Source organism: Bubalus kerabau, chromosome 13 (genome assembly GCF_029407905.1).
Source record: "Bubalus kerabau isolate K-KA32 ecotype Philippines breed swamp buffalo chromosome 13, PCC_UOA_SB_1v2, whole genome shotgun sequence".
In the NCBI taxonomy this organism is placed as follows: domain Eukaryota; kingdom Metazoa; phylum Chordata; class Mammalia; order Artiodactyla; family Bovidae; genus Bubalus; species Bubalus kerabau.
In genome coordinates this window covers 71,920,168-71,941,936 of record NC_073636.1, presented here as the reverse complement: position 1 = coordinate 71,941,936, position 21,769 = coordinate 71,920,168, and the positions used below count along the sequence as shown (strand labels likewise).

The 21,769-nt window shown below is 46.7% G+C and overlaps 1 protein-coding gene across 2 annotated transcripts in view; it reads left to right on the top strand.

Annotated features, from left to right (window-relative positions):
• PTPRT (protein tyrosine phosphatase receptor type T) overlaps positions 1-21,769 on the top strand; it is a 1,142,536-nt gene that overhangs the window by 450,940 nt on the left and 669,827 nt on the right. For both annotated transcript variants that reach the window (XM_055545060.1, XM_055545059.1), the window contains exon 6: positions 3,272-3,446. In XM_055545060.1, the coding sequence (XP_055401035.1) occupies positions 3,272-3,446 (175 nt within the window). The remainder of the gene's footprint in view (positions 1-3,271; positions 3,447-21,769) is intronic.

The window sequence follows — 21,769 nt, the reverse complement described above, 5'->3', positions numbered from 1 at the left end:
TGTGTTATTGCAGGGGTGCTTGAGCTTCCCATGTTGTCAGTGTTCTATGGAAATCAATTCCTAGTCTCTCTCCTTTTAAAAAAATTTTTGAACATAGATTCAGGAGCAGACAACCAGCAAATCTCAAGGCAGTGGCTCATGGGCTTTCCAGAGACCCTATGGGAGGAGGGCATGGCAACCCATTCCAGTATTCTTGCCTGAAGAATCCCACAGACAGAGGAGCCTGGCAGGCTACAGTCCATGGGGTCACAGAGAGTCGGACACGACTGAAGCAGCTTAGCATGCATGCTCATATAGAGTGCTGGCGGAAGAGGCAGAGATAGGAAGGTGCTGGGTAGAATGGAGCAAAGTATGCTTTACGAGCCAGTGCCCCCAGACCATGCTTCTGTCTGGGGAACCCAACCTAAGACACTGTTTTGAGTGCCCACTGGGAAATTGATTCAGTTGAGTCATCGACTAGAAGATGATTCATTTTATAACAGATATAGCTGTCAAACACTTGCCACAAGAAGAGGTGTGCCTGGAACTTTCGGAGGAAGGGTGTACTTATGGATGAAAAATATTATAGGCGGCAAAAGAAGAGTTCCAACAAGACGAAGTGTAACATGGGCCTAAGGGTTTGGTAGAATTTTCCACAGGCTTCAGCGTGCACCATCTGTGTCCTGCACCTCTCTGGCTTTTCCCAGGACTTTGACTTCCCCTCACTGTCCTGCTCTTTCTGAGCATCCCAGCATCTGAATCCCTGTGCACTTACATGGCATTTAATGTCATGGCTGGAAAGCTTTACTCTCTCCCCTTGTCTCCGGGCTGTGGTTCACTTAAGGCTTTTGGCATCCCACCTGCGTCCACTCAAACCTATCCATTGCCTGGGGGCTGAGGTTTCTGAGTCCTTTCCTGCACCATAAAATTTCCCTTTGTTTTCTCCCCTTTTCTTCTCTGCCTCTGTCTGGGGCTGACAGTGGCTGGTACTTGTGCTTCTTACTCATCCTCTCTGCTTTAAATCCCTTCTCCGTGTTGCCCCAGCATTCTGGCCTCTGAGCCTCTCACCATCCCTGGTCTTCTGGAAGCCCTTGCTATCTCTGCCTCGGGGCTCCTCCTGGGTGACTGCTCAGTTGCCTTGACCTTGAGCCTCTGCTTGCCCTTGCATGTGGGCTCATCTCTCTGAACCTCACCTCCACGGCTCCTTGCCCCGGTCCATCACAGCGCTGTTGCCTTTCATGGCTCTGGGCCCTCAGCTCGTCCCTGTCCGGCTGTTGCCTGCTCCCAATATGACAAATGTGATTATCAAAAGGCCTGTTTTTCCAGAGATTTTATAAGACAACCCACAATTTCTTATTATTTCACGGGAGGAAGCCTGGTGGTTTCAGGAGCTAAACAGAAAAAATGTAAATGGTTCAAGGGGATGCACTTAATCCTCGCTGGAATCTGACATCATTAAGAAGAAAAGTGAAATAATCCTGGAGGAGACATCAACATAAGATTTAAACTTGAAAAAATTAATATTTTTGCACTTAATTAGTCCTTTGTTGTTTGTGTTAATTCCTTATTACTGATGTAACAAGTTCTGCAAACTGAGTGGATTGAAACAACCCAGAAATGGGTCTTACGGGCTAAAATCAAGGTGTCAGTGGGCTGTGCTCCTTCTGGAGGTTCCAGGGGAGAATCTCTCACCTTACCATTCCCAGCTTCTGGGGGCCACCCTGCCCTGCATTCCTTGGCTCATGGTTCCTTCCTTCATCTTAAGGTGGTCACATCACTCTGACCTCTGCCTCTGTCGCCTCGTCTCTTTCTCTGACTTTGACCATCCAGCCTTCCTCTTCTGCATGTAAGTCCTTTTGTTTGATTCGGAATCTCTCTCCATCTCAACATCCGTAATCACATCTTCAGAGTCCCTTTTACTATGTAAAGTGATGTATCTGCAGGCTCTAAGGATTAGAACATAGAATCTTTGAAGGGCTGTTATCCACTTTACCCCACTTCACCTCTAATTTCATGGTTAATTTAGAGCAGCGATCCCCCAGCTTTTAGGCACCAACGACTAGTTTTGTGAAAAGCAATTTTTTCCATAGACCTTGGGGCTGGGGGTGTGGTTTCAGGATGATTTAAGCACATTCCATCTATTGTGCACTCTATTTCTATTATTATTAGATCAGTTTCACTTCAGATCATCGGGCATTAGATCCCAGAGGTTGGGGACCCTTGAATTAGAGAGCTCCACTGACACCAGAATATGCTTCTGGTTGAATGTTTCCCATGCCTTCTCATTTATTTGTCACGATAACTCCATAAAGCAAGCCCCAGTATCAGATCCATGGTTTAAAGGAGGAGCTGAAGGCCAGAGAAATGAAGTTGCCTGCCTGAGTTTGCACAAATGGTATTCACTTGCACTTCTTTTCCTATCAGTTATTGTAACTTGCTACTGTGAAACAGGGACTTTTTCATACCCAGAATATCACATCTAAGATTCAGGATGGTAAAGACAAAAATGTTGGATTAAAAATGTTGATTCTAGAAATGTTTATCAAGTCAAGAGGCATCAGGGCATGGTGCTGGAGATGAAAAGACCAAAGTCCTGCCCTTGGGCAGCTCACAGTCTATTGAGGGAAACATTTGTTGGAAAAATTGCATGGCAAGTTTGCACCATACATAGGAGAGTGAGGAGCTTTCGAGAAGGTGATGTGACAGTCAAGGGCACTTACTGGAGATGCCAATGAGCCGCACCTGGGCTTAAAGGCAGCGAGAGGATCTCCAGGCAGACAGGAGGCTTCAGGCAGTGGAAGCAGCATATGCCGAGGAGGAGAGGTGTTGAAAAGCCCCCATCCACACTGTGCTGGGGGACAGATTGGTCCATGTAGGGGGCATGCAGGACCTGTGGCTGGGGTACCAGCACGCCAGCTGTTTATTGCCACTTTGTGGGCTATGTTTTCACTGACTTACCTGAGTCTGCTCTTGGGGATACCCTGTGGGTTTTGCTTAAGAGATGAACAAAAATGGAAGGAAGTTTAAAGGGCTAAGTGCCAACCTTATATGCAGATGAGCAAGGAGCCAAGGTGTTTATAAGGGGCTGTGCCCTCTCTTCCTATGGGCAGGCAGCTGCCCTCTCACATCAGCTCCCCAGCAAAGTTTATTCTTGAATCATGTCACCTACTGATACCAGCAATGGAGACTCATTATGGAAAGTCATGGGCCCCGGGAGTGTGGGGGTGGGTGGAGCTTCCACGCTGGGAGCCTGTGATACTATGATTTCTCCCTCCTTTCCTCTGTCCTGCAGCAATGGAATGGAAGGGACACGGCCCTCATGGTCACCCGTGTGGTCAACCACAGGCGTTTCTCGGCAACAGTCAGTGTGGCAGACACGACCCAGCGGAGCGTGAGCAAGTATCGCTGTGTGATCCGCTCTGATGGTGGCTCTGGTGTGTCCAACTACGCCGAGCTGATCGTGAAAGGTGAGTGCCATCACTCACGTGGTTGGTCTCATAGGGATCCTTTGGCCCCAAGCTTGCATGGTGGGAAGAGCTAAGACTACTGTTTTCTTATCTGTGGTTCCTTCACTCATTCCATAGAATGAAACAGCTTTAAATTCTCCCCATCAACCCACTTCAAAAAAAATAATAAAGTTACTGTAAAATCATGCAATATTTCACTGTCATTCAAAGTTGAGTCTTAGATCTGTACATGAAAGCTTATGGGATGGATGACATGGAAGGCATCTCCAAATTTGGCTTTTTTTTTTTTTTTTTTTTTTTTTGCATTTAAATTTAGAGTGAGCCAATGTCCTTGTGCTTGGGTGGCATTCTGTTACAGTGATCGAGAAAACAATTGTTTCTAAGGGATATTTTATTGAAAACTCGACATAGTGACAATATTTTAGAAGGACTTTTGAAATAAATTACCCCCACCCTACTGACTTTGAATCAATTTTTTCCCAGTTTTCTTGTTCACCTTGAGGAATCTTTGATGTGTTTTTCCATGAAAATATGTACATTCTCCCTTTTCTGCTCTTTCAAGGAGCCGGATATTCCATTCATTTTAAAAAGACTCCATAATCTTTGTTACAGTGGTTAATGGTTGTGTGCTGTTTCATCAGGTTCATCATAATCATCCTATTTTAAAAATCTCTGTCATCATTTAGATAATTCCAGGTGTTTTTGTTTTTATCTTTCCTTTGTGCGTGCAACAATTAACACCTCAATTGAGTTCTTCCGAAGAGAATATTTTTATTCTACTAGACCAGATTATTTCCTTGGATAAATTCCCTAGAGGTAGAGTTGTTAGGCCAGAGAGTATGAGCATCTTTATGGATTTTTCTTTGTGTTGCAATATTGCTTTTGAAAAAAAAAAGGTTGACAGCTTATACTGGAAACCAGCAGTGTATGGATGCTCTCATTTTCCAGTGTTATGTTCTCCAGGTAAAATTTTAATATAACGTAATTTAGTGAATGAAATAGTGGAGCTGTTCATCTTAATGCTAGCTGCAGAATGATACCCAGTGTGTTTGAAGATAGAAGCATTTTTCAACCCCCGAGAAGGCTCCTGAGTTGGTTCCTTTGGTCAAAGGGTGGGTTGGTGTGGAACCTTGACCTCTCTTTGCCTGCCTATGTAATGATTACCTTTCCTGGGTGAGTCTGCCATCTGAGATTCTCTCTCCTGTGCTGTCCTGACTCCAGATGGATATTCACATGGCTGCCCCTTTGTCATTCATCAGATCTCAGCTTGACTGTCAACATGCCATCTTCTCTGAGAGAATTACCCTCTCCTAGCTCCCCGCCATTCTCACGGTCACATTCTATCACATCGCTTTGTTTCTTTTCCACTCTTCACATTTCCAAATTCTATATTTTTCTTCATTTTCTTGGCAGTTTTGTGCCCCCTTTAGGATATAAGCTCAGCAGAGTTTGGGCCATCTTCCTTGTGTCTCATGGTTCACGGTCAGCCCCCTAAGCTTCGCAGAGTGCCTGGCATGCGTGCTGAGCGTGCCAAGCCATCTGAGATCACCAGCATTCCATGGTTTTGCCCTACACGATCAGTTGTTTCATTCGACTCAACCTTAAAATGTTTGTTGAGTGGTGGATCAGTGAATGAGTTATTGGCCTCAGCAGGAATTCATCTCATCGTTGGAATTCTGTGAACACTTAAGTTGAAGATCAACAAATTGAGTAGTTATGAACAGAACAACTAACAGGAAAAAAAATCATCATTAAACTAGTTTACATTGAGTGCCAATATATATCAAAGAAACTATCATTTTGATCCTGTTAGGCCCGTTTCTTGACTTTTTGGTGCCATATGGCAGAAAAGTGAAGAGGAACTCAAAAGCTTCTTGATGAAAGTGAAAGAGGAGAGTGAAAAAGTTGGCTTAAAGCTCAACATTCAGAAAACGAAGATCATGGCATCTGGTCCCATCACTTCATGGGAAATAGATGGGGAAACAGTGGAAACAGTGTCAGACTTTATTTTTTGGGGCTCCAAAATCACTGCAGATGGTGACTGCAGCCATGAAATTAAAACACGCTTACTCCTTGGAAGAAAAGTTATGACCAACCTAGATAGCATATTCAAAAGCAGAGACATTACTTTGCCAACAAAGGTCCGTCTAGTCAAGGCTATGGTTTTTCCTGTGGTCATGTATGGATGTGAGAGTTGGACTGTGAAGAAAGCTTAGCACCGAAGAATTGATGCCTTTGAACTGTGGTGTTGGAGAAGACTCTTGAGAGTCCCTTGGACTGCAAGGAGATCCAACCAGTCCATTCTGAAGGAGATCAGCCCTGGGATTTCTTTGGAAGGAATGATGCTAAAGCTGAAACTCCAGAACTTTGGCCACCTCATATGAAGAGTTGACTCATTGGAAAAGACTCTGATGCTGGGAGGGGTTGGGGGCAGGAGGAGAAGGGGACGACAGAGGATAAGATGGCTGGATGGCATCACTGACTCGATGGACGTGAGTCTGAGTGAACTCCGGGAGTTGGTGATGGACAGGGAGGCCTGGCGTGCTGCGATTCATGGGGTCACAAAGAGTCGGACATGACAGAGCGACTGAACTGAACTGAACTGAAGGTTGATCTATGTGATAAAGTGGCCTTTTCAGGTCTTTCCTATAGTCAGTGAATATGTTACTTCTGAACTGTGCTTTCTGGACACTCTCTATACCTGTTGTATGGTGATATCCCACACAGCAATGAAAGCCTCCCTCCCCATCCTGAGAATGGACTGTGTTTTCTCCTGTTGTCCTGGTCTCACTAGCACCTTGCCGTGCTTGGCACAGTGTTGGTGATGAGTGGATTGGATGAATGACTACTGGGGCTAGTGTCGGGCTCTGAACTGTTCACATGCAGACAAATGGAGTCAGACACTCCATTTCGTCTTTCCTTAGGTCCCCAGGTGTGAAGAAGGAGGTGTGGGGCCAAATGCAGAGGCCTCTTGGACAAAGGATATGGTTTCCATGGTGAAGCATCATGGCTTTTGTTTGGAGGGGTGGCCAGGGTGTCCTGGGGCTGTGGTTTGTCCTTTGCTGGCTGTGTTCCTTGGGCTTGAGTTCAGCCTGGAGGGGGTAGTACCCTGATACAATCCAGGAGCTGTGGATCTGCTCTGCCCCCTTCCCTGTAGCCCTCACCGGTCCATTTTAAGGGGTGCACTGGGTGACCTTCAGAAGTCTCCTTCACGGTGGGTGAAGTTAAGTTTGTGCTCCTGGTAATGGATCCTGTTTTGTTGCACCTTATTGAAATCCTTAATGGAATATCGCATTTTCTTAGTGCCTGTTTTTCTTCCCTGTTGCACTTCTTCTCTTTTTACATTCACTTGGGGGTCAGCTAGAAACTAGACCCCTTGAATGTAGAAGTCCCTTTACATTCATGATCTTATTTAGTCCTGACTGTGGCTCTGCACCTTGGTTTATTTTAATTCATTTTACAGCTGTAGGAACGAACATCCACAGCCAGGTTGAGATACAGAGACAGGTCCTTAGGGGCAGAGCGGGGGTTGGCCCAGGGGCTGGATCATGCTATTTAGGCCTCACCTGGAGGGCCCGAGGCTTGTGGCCTTGTCAGCATCTGGTAGCATCATGTCCTGAACAGTGTCAAAAACATCCAGACAGCAGGCTGGGCTCATAGCAGGGGTCCCTTGACCTGTTGCTAAGTTGCGTTTTTAACTCATGCATCATACTTCCGCTGTTCCCTTCCTGTCTGGAGTGGGATACCAACTGCCAGATTCCAGAAATGGATTTAACCCTTCCCTACACACACACGCATACACACACACAGACACACACACAGGACTTCCCTTATGGTCCAGTGGCTAAGACTGTACTTCCAATGCAGGGGACCTGGGTTCAATCCCTGATTTTATTTTCTTAGGCTCACTGTGGATGGTGAGCCCCCAAATCACTGTGAATGGTGACTGCAGCCATGAAATTAAAGACACTTGCTCCTTGGAAGAAAAGCAATGACAAACCTAGACAGCGTATTAAAAAGCAGAGACATCACTTTGCTGGCAGAGATCTGTATAGTCAAAGCTATGGTTTTCCCAGTAGTCACGTATGGATGTGAGAGTTGGACCATCAAGAAGGCTGAGCACCAAAGAATTGATGCTTTTGAACTGTGATGCTGGAGAAGACTCTTGAGAGTCCAAGGGACTGAACGGAGATCCAACCAGTCCATCCTAAAGGAAATCAGCCCTGAATATTCACTGGAAGGACTGATGCTGAAGCTCCAATACTTTGGCCACCTGATGGGAAGAACTGACTCATTGGGAAAGACCCTGATGCTGGGAAAGATTGAAAGCAGGAAGAGAAGGGGATGACAGAGGATGAGATGTTTGGATGGCATCACCGACTCGATGGACATGAGTTTGAGCAAGCTCCAGGAGTTGGTGATGGACAGGGAAGCCTGACGTGCTACAGTCCATGGGGTCATGAAGAATAGGACACCAGTGAGTGACTGAACTGAACTGAACTGAACTGAGATAGATGGGGCAGGACACTTGTCCCAGGTCGCAATCTTGTTCCCATATCTGTGGCCCTGGAGAGATCCTTTGAGGCTTCCTATGCAGAGTGGGGATGGGTGCTTCCCTCATGTGCAGAACATACAGGAGGGAATATTAAAGTGGGGGTCATAGGATTTCCCTGGTGGTCCAGTGGTTGGGGCTCTGTGCTTCCCCTGCAGGGGCACAGATGCAGTCCCTGGTTGGGGAAATAAGATCCCACCTGCTGCACAGCACAGCCAGAATTTTGTACATTTTTTTAAAATGGGGCCCAACATGTAGGCTTGGGAACATTTGGGTCCTGGAGTCCCACTACATCAGTCTCCCCAGATTCCTCCTCTATCCACCACCAGTGAGCCAGGGATCTGGAACAAAAGAAAAGTTTCTGGTCCTGCTTGTGCTCGGCCTCCTGACCTCATGGGCTCACTCCGCCTGGCATCACTCATTTGGAACTCAGGCCATGCAGGGGTTGGGAGGTCATAGGACCCCTCAGCTCCCGAGGGTGCCAGGAGCCGGAGGGCCCTCTGATGCTGTCTGTGGCAGGTGCTTGTGCTGGGCCAAGCTGTGGAGGGCGGGGACCTCTGTCTCCATTTCTGTCTCTGTCTCTCCCTAGGCAGGTGTGTTTATGGCTGGCTTGTGGCTCGTTTACTGTCCTGGGACTGTGAGCATCGGTGCTTCAGAAAACACCACCTCATTTGAGTGTAGGCAATACAAAATTTTCAGGGCAACACACAGATTAAAATGCAAGCAAATTGGAATTACTTCATTCCAAAGAGCTGTTTATTGAGTTGTGATAATGTACCTGGGTATACATTAGATTACTCTGTAATTGAGGTTTCACTCAATTGACAATCTGGCCCCTCAACCTACCTGTTCCAGACCACTGCTCATAAATGCACTAATTTGCTGTCTGTTTCTGGGTTTCCTAAAGTCTTTGATTTCAAGGTATTTTAGCTTATCCCAAGGGCTTAGGTTTCCTCAAATATGCAGATGTGGTCTTGATGACAATTTTCTAACTCATAAAAATTTTGTCGATGGTGGTTTTTTAAAATTTGTTTTCTAACTCCATTTAACAACCTACCATGGTTTCAGAACTTCGTATCAATATACAGATTAGTTCCTCAAAGAAATCCAGTACTGGTGCTGAGAGTCAGATGTTCGGATTTAAGTCCCTTGTGACTTTCTATCAAGGCAGCTGGGCAGGGTCAAGAGTATAGATTTTGTGTGTGGATGTCAGCATCCCAAGTTTCAATCTCAGACCTGGCCCCAGCTCTCTGTGTCTTCAGGGAAATTACATATTTGCTTTGATTCTCAGGTTCCTCATCTGTTCAATGGGGACAGATATAGCTAGTTGGATCCTTATTAGAGGGAGAAAATATATGTATATCTCTTAGTACAAAATAGACACCCACCCAGTCATATCTCCGCTTTTTCATACTGTTCATGTTCCTGGGGTTCTCACAGTAAGAATATGGGAGTGGTTTGCCATTCCCTCCTTCTTTGGACCCTGGTGCTGGGAAAGACTGAAAGCAAAAGGAGAAGAGGGTGGCAGAGGATGAGATGGTTAAATAGCATCATGGACTCTATGGACAGGAATTTGAGCAAACTCTGGGAGACAGTGAAGGACAGGGAAGCCTGGTGTGCTGCAGTCCGTGGGGTCGCAAAGAGTTGGACACGACTTGGCGACTGAACAACAATAGTTATATCTGTAATTATCGATAATCATATTTTACTGTATTCAAGGAGATATTGATCAAATATCAATACACTGGCTACTTTTCCTTGTTCTGCTTCTTGTACTATGGTAATTTAAACTTAATCACCTTAAGGTCTCTTTTCTCTGGAACAACATTAGGGAATGGGATTGGGGTCATCAAACACAGCCCACTGGTCCAAGTTGGTTGCAGAGATGCTTTACTTAGGTTGCACTGTCTTTTTTTTTCTTTTAACATTTTGTTCCAATCCTTAAATCCTTCTTGAAGTTGCATCGGTTTGGCCACACTGAGCCTGCATTTTAGCATGGCAGCAGTGGGCTGGTATGGCTGCCCTGTTCTGGGACCTCCACAGTTCACCCCTGCCCTGACTTGGCCCACTTTGCTCACCTCACTAGGCTTGCTCCTGTAGGCCTTTGAGTTTACAGCCTGTGGCTTAAAGATTACTTGACTGGAGTAGTTGACTTGTCCTTATTGTTAAGAGCTTATGACAACCATGTGTCAAGTAGTGTGACAAGTCATGGTCGAGTAGGAAGAATCATAAAGACTTATAACACATGGCCTTCTAGTTGGGTCAGGCGCCTACTATACTATCTTACCAAGCCTGTAAGTGGCCATACGATACATGTGCTGTAGTATCCCCCTTTTACACATGAGGGCATGGAGGATCAGAGAGGTTAGGCAATCATCCCAAGGCCACACAGCTTATATGTGGCAGAGTTGGGATTCCAGCCCATGCCTGCCTGTGCCAAATAGATCCTGTTCTTTCTTCTATACCACATTTCTTAGAAAATCCAACATGATAGACCCTGTAATCAGGTGTGAGCTGAGGAAATATATACAAAGGATACAACAGCTAATGCAATTCGGGAAAGCATCTTTAGCCTTCCGAGGTGACCAAGGCTGCTGCCTCCTGTCCCACCCATGAGAGCAGCCCAGGAGGACCACTACACACCCAGAGAAGAAACAAAGACAGTAACCACTCTGAGCATTCAGCTTGGGCAGCACTGGAGCAAAGTTGCCTTCCTAATCAGACTCCGAGCATCCATATCTGTTCTCTGCCAGTCTTCAGAGGCAGAGGGGAGCTGGGAGCTGTATGGTGCGGTGGTCAGAGAGCCGGGGCTGGAATCTGGCCTCTGCTGTGTAAACTCCACTGCTTAAGCCTGCCTGGAGCCCTACCACCCCTACCATCTCACCTGTCCACACCCTAGACCAGGAGGTGGCAAACCTTTCCTACACAGGGCATGGTTGTCGACGTTTTCATCTTTATGGGCCACCCAGGCTCTGTTCTAACTACTCGACTCTGCTGTTGTAGCAAAAGCAGCCCTAGAAAAGATGGCATGAATGGGTGAGGCTGTGTGACAATAAAACTTTATTAAAAAAAAATATAAAAAACAGGCACAGAGCAGGGTTTGGCTCCTGGGTCACAGTTTGTTGTCACCTCTTGAGACCAAGCCCTTTCTTTGCAATTGGATGAGTCTGCCAGCCTCCTCCGTGTTCCACTTCTGCACCGCTGAGGTCTGCTCTCTGTGCAGCCTCAGTGACAGTTTGAAAACAAGTTAAATCTTGGCATATCGTTACCTAAAACCCTGCACTAGCTCCTCACTTACCCTCAGAATAAAATCCAAGCTTCTTAACACAGTCTAGTTCTGACCCCCTCTCTGTCTCTGATTCCTAGCCTCCCAGCCCCATATTTTTCCTTTCATCCTATTCTCTGGCCACACCTGTCCATTTCCTCTTCCTTGAACTCCAGGAAAGCAAGTCTGACCTCAGGGGCTCTGCACTTGTTTCCCTCTCTTGGAGCTAAATGCTTTTCTTCCTGATGGTTACATGGAGCTCATTTGTTTTGTTTGCTGTGTTGTCTACTCACCTATCAGCTCCCCAGAGAGACTCCCCTGACCACACTCCCTCTTGTGACTCTGTACCAGTACACTAGGCTGTGGTTTTCTACCCAGCTCTTACCATTGTGCACAGTAGTCGTTCACATCTGTGTGTTACATGTGGTCTTAAAGGGAGAAGCTCTGTAGGTCTTGCTTCCTCTGGATCCCTGGCACCTAGTACAGTACCTGGCATGCAGAGGATGGTCAGACATTTCCTGTATCCAACAGGGAGTTCTCAGACCCTTTCTTCACAAGGGGCAGTGGCACAGAAGATTCCTTAGTGTTCTTCTTGTCCCAAGGTTCTCTGTATTCTTTGAACTATAGGTTTTCCTCCTATCTCTGAGCAAGTTCTATGTCCTTTATGAATGCTTCTTTATTTTATTTCATTTTATTACTGGAATATAATTGCTTTACAATTTCGTGTTATTTTCTACTGTACAACACAGTGAATCAGCTGTACATATCCCCAGGTGGCGCTACTGGTCAGAACCCTCCTGCCAATGCGAGGACATAAGAGATGTGGGTTTGATCCCTGGATTGGGAAGATTCCTGGGAGGGGGAAATGGCAACCCACTCCAGTATTCTTGCCTGGAAAACTCCATGGACAGAGGAGTCTGGCGGGCTCTAGTCCATGGGGTCATGAAGCACCTTAGCACACACATGCATATATATCATCTTTTACTTTAATTGTTTTGTGCCCTTATTCTTTTTCTTCCTAGTTATGGAAGCTGTAAGCTTTGTAATTCCCTGTGTCCCTCCTATGACTGCCCTCTGTCCTGCCCAGGTCTCTGTTGACCTGCCAGCATCATGCTACTTACCCAGTCTATCATGTGGCCCTGATGGTGGTCATTTTAGAAGCTTCTGGGCCTTCCTTAATGGCTGTCAAGGGAAGGCTTGCCTTGAGATGAGTGAGCCCTCTGTGTTCCTCCTGAGTCCTGCCTACTGGTGTGTACCTGCTTCACACTGTGTGTACAAGGGCAGCACCTTATCACTTCACACTTACCTGCTTCCTCCCTCTACCCCATGTCTGACGCTGGCTTTCCTGGAAGATAGTATTTCAAGAAACCCCAGCATCTTCATCTTCTCTGCAGTCTTCCTTCTAAAAAAATATCCCGATGCTCTTATTTTTTCTTTCTTAGTCATAACTTCAGTTAATGGACTGCCTCATGTTTTTTAACCACAGCTGCTCTTGGCATGCACTCATAGATTGTAAATCATGTAGGTCTTGGGTTCAGATCTGGGTTCTGGCATGTGCTTGCTATGTGAATTCAGAGCCTCATCCCATGACTCCTGAGTTATAAAATGGAATAATAGTGCAGCTTCTCTGGATTTGGGGAAGGGTCATGGATATGTTCGGGCTTCTCTGGTGGCTCAGTGATAAATAATCTGCCTGCCAATGCAGGTGATGCAGGTTTGATCCCTGGACCAGGAAGATCCCCTAGAGAAGGGAATGGCTACTCACTCCAGTATTCTAGCCTGGAGAATCCCATGGACAGAGGAACCTGGCAGGCTACACTTCATGGGGTCATAAAGAGTTGGACCTGACTGAGTGACTGACACTTTCACTTTCTTGGGTGTGTTCATCCTTTGTGAACTAACTGTCCATGTGTTTATTTATCTTCATCAGTCTCCATCCTCCCCATTTGCCAGCTGCCCAGTCTTAGCTCCTGACTTCCTCACTTTTAGATGATGTCACTGTTAGCTTTCCAGAGGAGGAAAAAAAAAAGACAGATGGGAGGAAAGTGGGAAACTTCACTTGAACATATGTGCATGTTGGGGGAGGCAAACTGGAAGATATCTGTGTATATTGTATTCTATATGGGCACAAAGACCAGCTTATTTTTAAAAAAGCATCAGTGTGGATAAATAAAACCTGACAAGTATTGGTTTCCTTGAATTATTTTGACGACTTCATCAGCTGCATGCTCCTGGGTCGCATTAACACTTTTAACGCATTTGGAAATCAAATCAAACATCAACTGCGTTAAACCCTTGTTCACATGGAACATTACCCTCCTGTGTTCCAATGGAAGACTTATCTAGGGTACAGAATGAGCTGCAAGTCTGCAGTAAGGTAACATTTGTAGACTGTTTATTGCATGCCAGACACCGCACTGTATATTTCACGTGAGATTCTGTTGAATCCTCACCTGATGAGAATGCTGAAGCCTGTTCACTCAGCCTACTGACCGTCTCAGAGCCCAAGGTCTGTCTTAGTCCTATTGTAATTAAGACTTTCTTCCTAACCCTCGTTATGCTGATTTTCCATTATGTTCTATTCTGTGGCAAATATACATGGAATATTGTTTCTGAGGCCCTAAGTTTCAGGCTCAGACTCAGTTAAACCTCAGGCTCCAGATTTGGACAGGATGATCCAGAGCATTGCCTATGTCCTCTCTCCGGTGCCTGATTTGCCTCTGAAATGTTACAGCCTCTGCCTAGACCAGTGGTTCTCAACTGAGAGTGATTTCATCTCCCAGGAGGCTTTCAGCAATGTTGGGGGCCTTTTTAATTGTCACACCTGGGAAGGGAGCCCCAGCATCCAGTAGGGGGAGGCCAGAGATGCTGCTAAACTTCTGCGATGTACAAGGGCAACCCTCCTCCCCCTGCCCCTAACAAAGAACTGCTCAGCCCCAAAGGCCAGTTGTGCCAAGGGTGAGAAACTCTGACCCAAACCCCTCCTCACGGGGAGACTTCTTGATCTCTGACACTCTTGTGTTCATCTGCAGCTCTGTGGGCTTCTGTCCAGAGCAGGGCATGAGATGTGGGAGAAATAAAAGAGAGCTGATAACATTAGCTGTGGAGTGATTTAGCTTCTCTGAGCCCCAGTCGGTCTGTCTAAAAGCTTTGACATTTGACTTCTGGTTTGTTCTGACCTAATGAGTGAGATAAGATGTCCTGGTGAACAGTCCATGCCAGCCCAGCTGACCGTGGCAGCTGTCATTGTGTTCAGACCCCCTCAGTTTTCACCTCTTCAACCCAATGTCGTCTACCTACCTACCAGAGACCAGAGACCTGTAGTCTACCTACCTAGAGCAAACATCACCAGTCATTTAGAAATGATCCTCATGAAGAAATTGTGGCAACGTGTTTAAACATTTAAAAAGCACAGCAGCCTGGGTGGAAGGGGAGTTTGGGAGAGAATGGATACATGTGTATGTATGGCTGAGTCCCTTTGCTGTCCGCCTGAAACCATCACCAACATTGTTAATCGGCTATACTCCAATACAAAATTAAAAAAAAAAAATTGGTTTTAAAAAGCACTGATGAGCAGATAGCAGGAGGCAGATGCCCCAAAGCAGTGTCTTAGCAGTGGGGGTGGGGTGGGGTAGACAGTGGGCTTCCGATGTGATCAGTGGGGTTTCTCATACTCATATTGCATTGTTTTTATTTATTTTAAAATTTATTTCTAAATTTTTTAAAATTAGTTTTTCTTAGCGTATAGTTGCTTTACAGTGTCGTGTTAGTTTCTACCACGTCCACATAGCAAAGTGAATCAGCTCTATGTACACGTGTATCCCCTCTTTTAAGCTCCATATTCATGCCCCATCTAAGACGGGCTGCCATCCTGATCTGGGGAACCCAGAGCGGGGGCTTAGGTGAGATTTATCTTAGAAGGGACAGAGCCAATATTTTGTTGCTAGTTAGATTCAAATGACCATTTCTCTGGGCCTCGAGTTCCCTATTTGTCAAAAGAGAACATATAATCTACAGGTGGGTTTCAAACTTATTCCCTCTCCAACAATAGAATGCCATCCTAAAATAGCATGGAAAACAAAGGAGGCAGCTCTGCAGAGTCCTGGGGCTCCTGCAGTAGTGTCAAATTTGAGTTTCCCACCCCCTGGGAAGGTAGATTTCTTTGCTTCTCGAAAGGTTATTGTGGTTGTTTTTAAGTGCGTGCAGTCCCCCTTTTTTATGCTTTCCTGGATCCTGGTAGAGAATGTGGCTAGGATTCAGTGTCCTCTTTTCAATGAAATTGCTTGCTCCTGCTTTTCATTATTAGTCCAAGTAGCAGGCCTGTTGCTTTAGATGCGTGTCCAGAGGCAGATGTGACTGGCTTACGGCTCAGTAAATGGAGCTCTTCCTCTCCGATGGAGCTCAGCCTGGTGGGATGGAGCAGACGATTTTTGGCAGAGTGGCTGATCGCCTGCTCTCAGTGAGGGAAAGCCTCCTGTTTGAGTTCATCAGCGGTAGAATGTGCTCCGCAGCTTGCTGTTCTTATCTCTCACACACTTGAGTTGGAACCTGCTGGACCCACCGTGAGACCGGACTGGCATTTGCTGTGACTTTGCAAGCAGACAGTTGAAAATGGTTTTCCTAATGATAAGCAGTGAGGCTGCTCTTGAGAGGCAGGTGGGGCTGGGGCTGACTCCTCGCTCTACCTAGTTTTTATTTCCGGATTAAACTGCCTGTGACCCAGCCTCAGTTTCTCCATCTGTAAAATGGAACAATGATCTAGTTGCCTTACATTTTCTGAGGCTCGATGAAATCGAGTGTGATAATCGTAGAGCGGGACCTCCTAGCTGGGGAAGTTCAAGCTTCTGTGACCATGTGACTTGTTCTCTGTACTATTTATTTTTTCCATCTCGGTGAGCAGGAAGGGTACACTTCCTAGACTCCTGCCTCCTGTTGGGGCAGAGGGGTATGTGTCAAAGTGATGCACACCCCTTCCAGGCTAGACCTACAGAAAATCCCCCATGTGCGGCCCTGTCTTTCCCTCTCCTGTTGTGACACTGGAGACCACACACTGGGGCAGGCAGCGTCTCCAGACAGGAGATGGGTCCCTGAATGCTGTGTGGAGCCCAGCTCCACCCCTGCCGACCCCACGACCTCACTGAGCTGAGACATGAATGAGCAGTATCTGAACCAACCATGGCTAGTCCGGCTCCTGCCGGGGGAGATGCTGTCCATTACCCTGGGCCTTCCTGCCTGATGGCCTTGAGACCTCGTTCTCAGGTGTCCACACGTATGGTGGACAGAGAGGACCGGCATTAGGACCATTAGGTCCAGCTTTCACTCTGAATTTCATGGGAGCCCAACAGTGACCAGAAGGGGGTTCTCCGAGTCTGGCCTCACAGCAAGGGAAAGCAGCTGGTTCTTTCTGCCCAGTGCTGTCAGGGCTGACTCCTCAGAAAACCATCTCTTCTCTCTGGGCATTGCTGCCCCAGGCATAGCTGGAGTCATCCCTGTGACTTTTCTTTCGGGGGCATTGAGCTGACCACCTGTTTTGCCCTTCATCTTTCTTCCCCCTCGCTAGGCTGATGCAGTCCGTTAAGTGAGGACGACTCTTCCAGCATCTTCCCTTGTCTCCTCTGAATCCTAGGCTGTGCTGGTTTTATTCCTTGACTTCCACAATAAGCAGAGATAAAACAAACTGTAGGATACTAATCTCCAGGCTCTCACCCATACCCAGAAATTTGCTTAGTGTGGACTTGGTCTTTCTGTCTCTGCCTGGGGTCTCCACCTTTATGGCCTAAGCCCCAAGCTACCATCCTCCCTTCCATCCTCCTTATCCAGCCAAGACTGAAGGACTCCTGATTGGCTCCTGGGTCCCGATGTCATCAATGGGCTGCTCTATCTTCTCCAGAAGCTCCAAAGAAGCAGCTTATAGATACACCTGCAGTCATCTGTCTTTGCACAGAGGGCCATGCCAGGTACTCTTGGGGCTGGACCTGAGAAGAGCTCCCCTAACCCCAAGGTTATCTGCAAACTGCGTGCCGACAGAAGTTACCCTGCCCTTTGAGATTTGGGTACAGTGAGCTCTCTTTCAAGTTTTTGCATATTCCTAATGGTTCTATGAAGACCTATAAGACCTTTTAGAACTAACACCCAAAAAAGATGTCCTTTTCATTATAGGGGACTGGAATGAAAAAGTAGGAAGTCAAGAAACACCTGGAGTAACAGGCAAATTTGGCCTTGGAATACGAAATGAAGCAGGGCAAAGACTAATAGAGTTTTGCCAAGAAAATGGACTGGTCATAACAAACACCCTCTTCCAACAACACAAGAGAAGACTCTACACATGGACATCACCAGATGGTCAACACCGAAATCAGATTGATTATATTCTTTGCAGCCAAAGATGGAGAAGCTCTATACAGTCAGCAAAAACAAGACCAGGAGCTGACTGTGGCTCAGACCATGAACTCCTTATTGCGAAATTCAGACTGAAATTGAAGAAAGTAGGGAAAACCACTAGACCATTCAGGTATGACCTAAATCAAATCCCTTATGATTACACAGTGGAAGTGAGAAATAGATTTAAGGGCCTAGATCTGATAGATAGAGTGCCTGATGAACTATGGAATGAGGTTCGTGATATTGTATAGGAGACAGGGATCAAGACCATTCCCATGGAAAAGAAATGCACAAAAGCAAAATGGCTGTCTGGGGAGGCCTTACAAATAGCTGTGAAAAGAAGAGAAGTGAAAAGCAAAGGAGAAAAGGAAAGATATAAACATCTGAATGCAGAGTTCCAAAGAATAGCAAGAAGAGATAAGAAAGCCTTCTTCAGCGATCAATGCAAAGAAATAGAGGAAAACAATAGAATGGGAAAGACTCGAGATCTCTTCAAGAAAATCAGAGATAACAAAGGAACATTTCATGCAAAGATGAGCTCGATAAAGGACAGAAATGGTATGAACCTAACAGAAGCAGAAGATATTAAGAAGAGATGGCAAGAATACACAGAAGAACTGTACAAAAAAGATCTTCACGACTCAGATAATCACGATGGTGTGATCACTCACCTAGAGCCAGACATCCTGGAATGTGAAGTCAAGTGGGCCTTAGAAAGCATCACTATGAACAAAGCTAGTGGAGGTGATGGAATTCCAGTTGAGCTATTTCAAATCCTGAAAGACGATGCTGTGAAAGTACTGCACTCAATATGCCAGCAAATTTGGAAAACTCAGCAGTGGCCACAGGACTGGAAAAGGTCAGTTTTCATTCCAGTCCCAAAGAAAGGCAATGCCAAAGAATGCTCAAACTACCGCACAATTGCACTCATCTCACACGCTAGTAAAGTAATGCTCAAAATTCTCCAAGCCAGGCTTCAGCAATATGTGAACTTCCTGATGTTCAAGCTGGTTTTAGAAAAGGCAGAGGAACCAGAGATCAAATTGGCCAACATCCGCTGGATCATGGAAAAACCAAGAGAGTTCCAGAAAAAAACATCTATTTCTGCTTTATTGACTATGCCAAAGCCTTTGACTGTGTGGATCACAAGAAACTGTGGAAAATTCTGAAAGAGATGGGAATACCAGACCACCTGATCTGCCTCTTGAGAAATTTGTATGCAGGTCAGGAAGCAACAGTTAGAACTGGACATGGAACAACAGACTGGTTCCAAATAGGAAAAGGAGTACGTCAAGGCTGTATATTGTCACCCTGCTTATTTAACTTATATGCAGAGTACATCATGAGAAACGCTGGACTGGAAGAAACACAAGCTGGAATCAAGATTGCTGGGAGAAAAATCAATAACCTCAGATATTCAGATGACACCACCCTTATGGCAGAAAGTGAAGAGGAACTCAAAAGCCTCTTGATGAAAGTGAAAGTGGAGAGTGAAAAAGTTGGCTTAAAGCTCAACATTCAGAAAACGAAGATCATGGCATCCGGTCCCACCACTTCATGGGAAATAGATGGGGAAACAGTGGAAACAGTGTCAGACTTTATTTTTTGGGGCTCCAAAATCACTACAGATGGTGACTGCAGCCATGAAATTAAAAGACACTTACTCCTTGGAAGGAAAGTTATGACCAACCTAGATAGCATATTCAAAAGCAGAGACATTACTTTGCCAACAAAGGTCCAGCTAGTCAAGGCTGTGGTTTTTCCTGTGGTCATGTATGGATGTGAGAGTTGGACTGTGAAGAAGGCTGAGCGCTAAAGAATTGATGCTTTTGAACTGTGGTGTTGGAGAAGACTCTTGAGAGTCCCTTGGACTGCAAGGAGATCCAACCAGTCCATTCTGAAGGAGATCAGCCCTGGGATTTCTTTGGAGAGAATGATGCTAAAGCTGAAACTCCAGTACTTTGGCCACCTCATGTGAAGAGTTGACTCATTGGAAAAGACTCTGATGCTGGGAGGGATTGGGGGCAGGAGGAGAAGGGGACGACAGAGGATGAGATGGCTGGATGGCATCACTGACTCGATGGACGTGAGTCTGAGTGAACTCTGGGAGTTGATGATGGACAGGGAGGCCTGGCGTGCTGCGATTCATGGGGTCGCAAAGAGTCAGACACGACTGAGCGACTGATCTGATCTGATCTGAAGGCCTCCTATCGGAGAAGGCGATGGCACCCCACTCCAGTACTCTTGCCTGGAAAATCCCATGGACGGAGGAGCCTGGTGGGCTGCAGTCCACGGGGTCATGAAGAGTCGGACACAACTGAGTGACTTCACTTTCACTTTTCACTTTCACGCATTGGAGAAGGAAATGGCAACCCACTCCAGTGTTCTTGGCTGGAGAATCCCAGTTATGGGGGAGCCTGGTGGGCTGCCGTCTATGGGGTTGCACAGAGTCAGACACAACTGAAGCGACTTAGCAGCAGCAGCAGCAGCAAGGCCTCCTATGCTGGTCATTTCTGACTATTTGATTTCCATTGCGACTGGCTTTCAATGTCAATTACCTCACACTCCTTATACTTTCCATCTGCTCTGCACCATCCAAATTTGGAACTCAGTCCTCTTCCCTTAATTTTCCTTCATCCTTTTCCCAGCATGCACACACACACATACATACCATATACACACTCATACACTGCCCCCCACACACATACACACATTCTTTGTGGTGTAGCACTTCAGAGAATTTAGAGCAAGGGAAGGGGAGTCAGCACAGAAATGCTCATGCCCCCAGATGGAATATGAGGTGCTGCTCTGTCAAGCACTCTGACCACCCCATCAGAAGTTCCTGGTGGGACTTTTCTGGTGGCTCAGTGGTGAAGAATCTGCCTGCCAAAACAGGAGACATGGAGTTGATCCCTGGTCCAGGAGGATCCCATATGCAACTAAGTCCATGCACTCCAATTGTTGAGCCTCTGTGCTCTAGAGCCCGGGAGCCACAGCTACTCAGCCTGCAAGCTGCAACGACTGAAGCCTGAGTGCCATAGAGCCCAGGCTCCACACAAGAGGAGCCACCGCAGTGAGTAGCCCATGCACCAAAACCAGAGAGCAGCCCCTGCTTCCTGCAACTAGAGAAAATCCCAGCACAGCATCAGAGACCCGGCACAGCCAAATAAAAGAAGTTCTTGGTGGCTGTGACCTTCTCTGAAGGCTCTGGAGTCCTGCCGCGTTGCCCTGGCCCCTACCCTCTCTTGCTTCCTCAGAAGCTCCGAGGCAGAGCAGTCTGGCAGCAGGCAGTTCCTTGGGACCTGTTTGCACAGCTCATTTCTGCCAGTCTCCCTTGCCAGTGATTCCCCCACTGGCTTTGGACTAGTTCCCTCTGGCAGAGGCATGACTCTCCCTGGCCCCTGTTTTGCATCTCAGACGCAGCCCCATTTCCCTGCAAGCGAGGATCCCATCCTTGCCTTGGTTCTGGAGGTCTCTGCATGGCATAGCCCTATCCACACCCTCACACTTGTCCTGCCTGATTGACATAAGCAAGGCAGGAGGGCTCACAGGGACTGATCTGAGCTTGAAGATGGAGAAATAGTGCACCTTTCTCATTCTGGACCCTGCACCCCCAACAGTGGTGAGTGGTGAGTGGTGAGTGCTCTACCTCTTAATTGGGTAGAGCCCCAGAGAGAGATTATTGGCTTGTGCCTCTGGGGTGCCAAGCATGGAAGCGCCTAGAATGATGGACCCAGAGTTCTCTTTTCTCTGTGTTTCCTGTTTTGCTTGTTCCTTCTTGATGTAATTCTCACACCTGCTCATGGGGAGCTTTGGGGGCAAGTCAAGGACTCCAGATCCACACCTTGCAGTTTAACAAGCTTCAGAGTGAGAGAATTTACTTTTCTCCATTTCTAGACATCAGTCCCAGGAAAGGATTTTCATCCTCCTTGCCTGGGTTGAGTATCCAATGTTGGACCAGCTGTTGGACCCAGTGGCAGGTTGGAAGGGTCATGTGCCCAAGTGTCAGAGCCGTGTGCCCAGCTCTGCAGTCAGTGGGGCAGGTTGGGAGGAGTCTGGGCTCTTCTGGAAGATGCAGGGTGGGGCTGGAGCCCTTCCCCTAAAGAGGGATTCTGGGCTGACAAG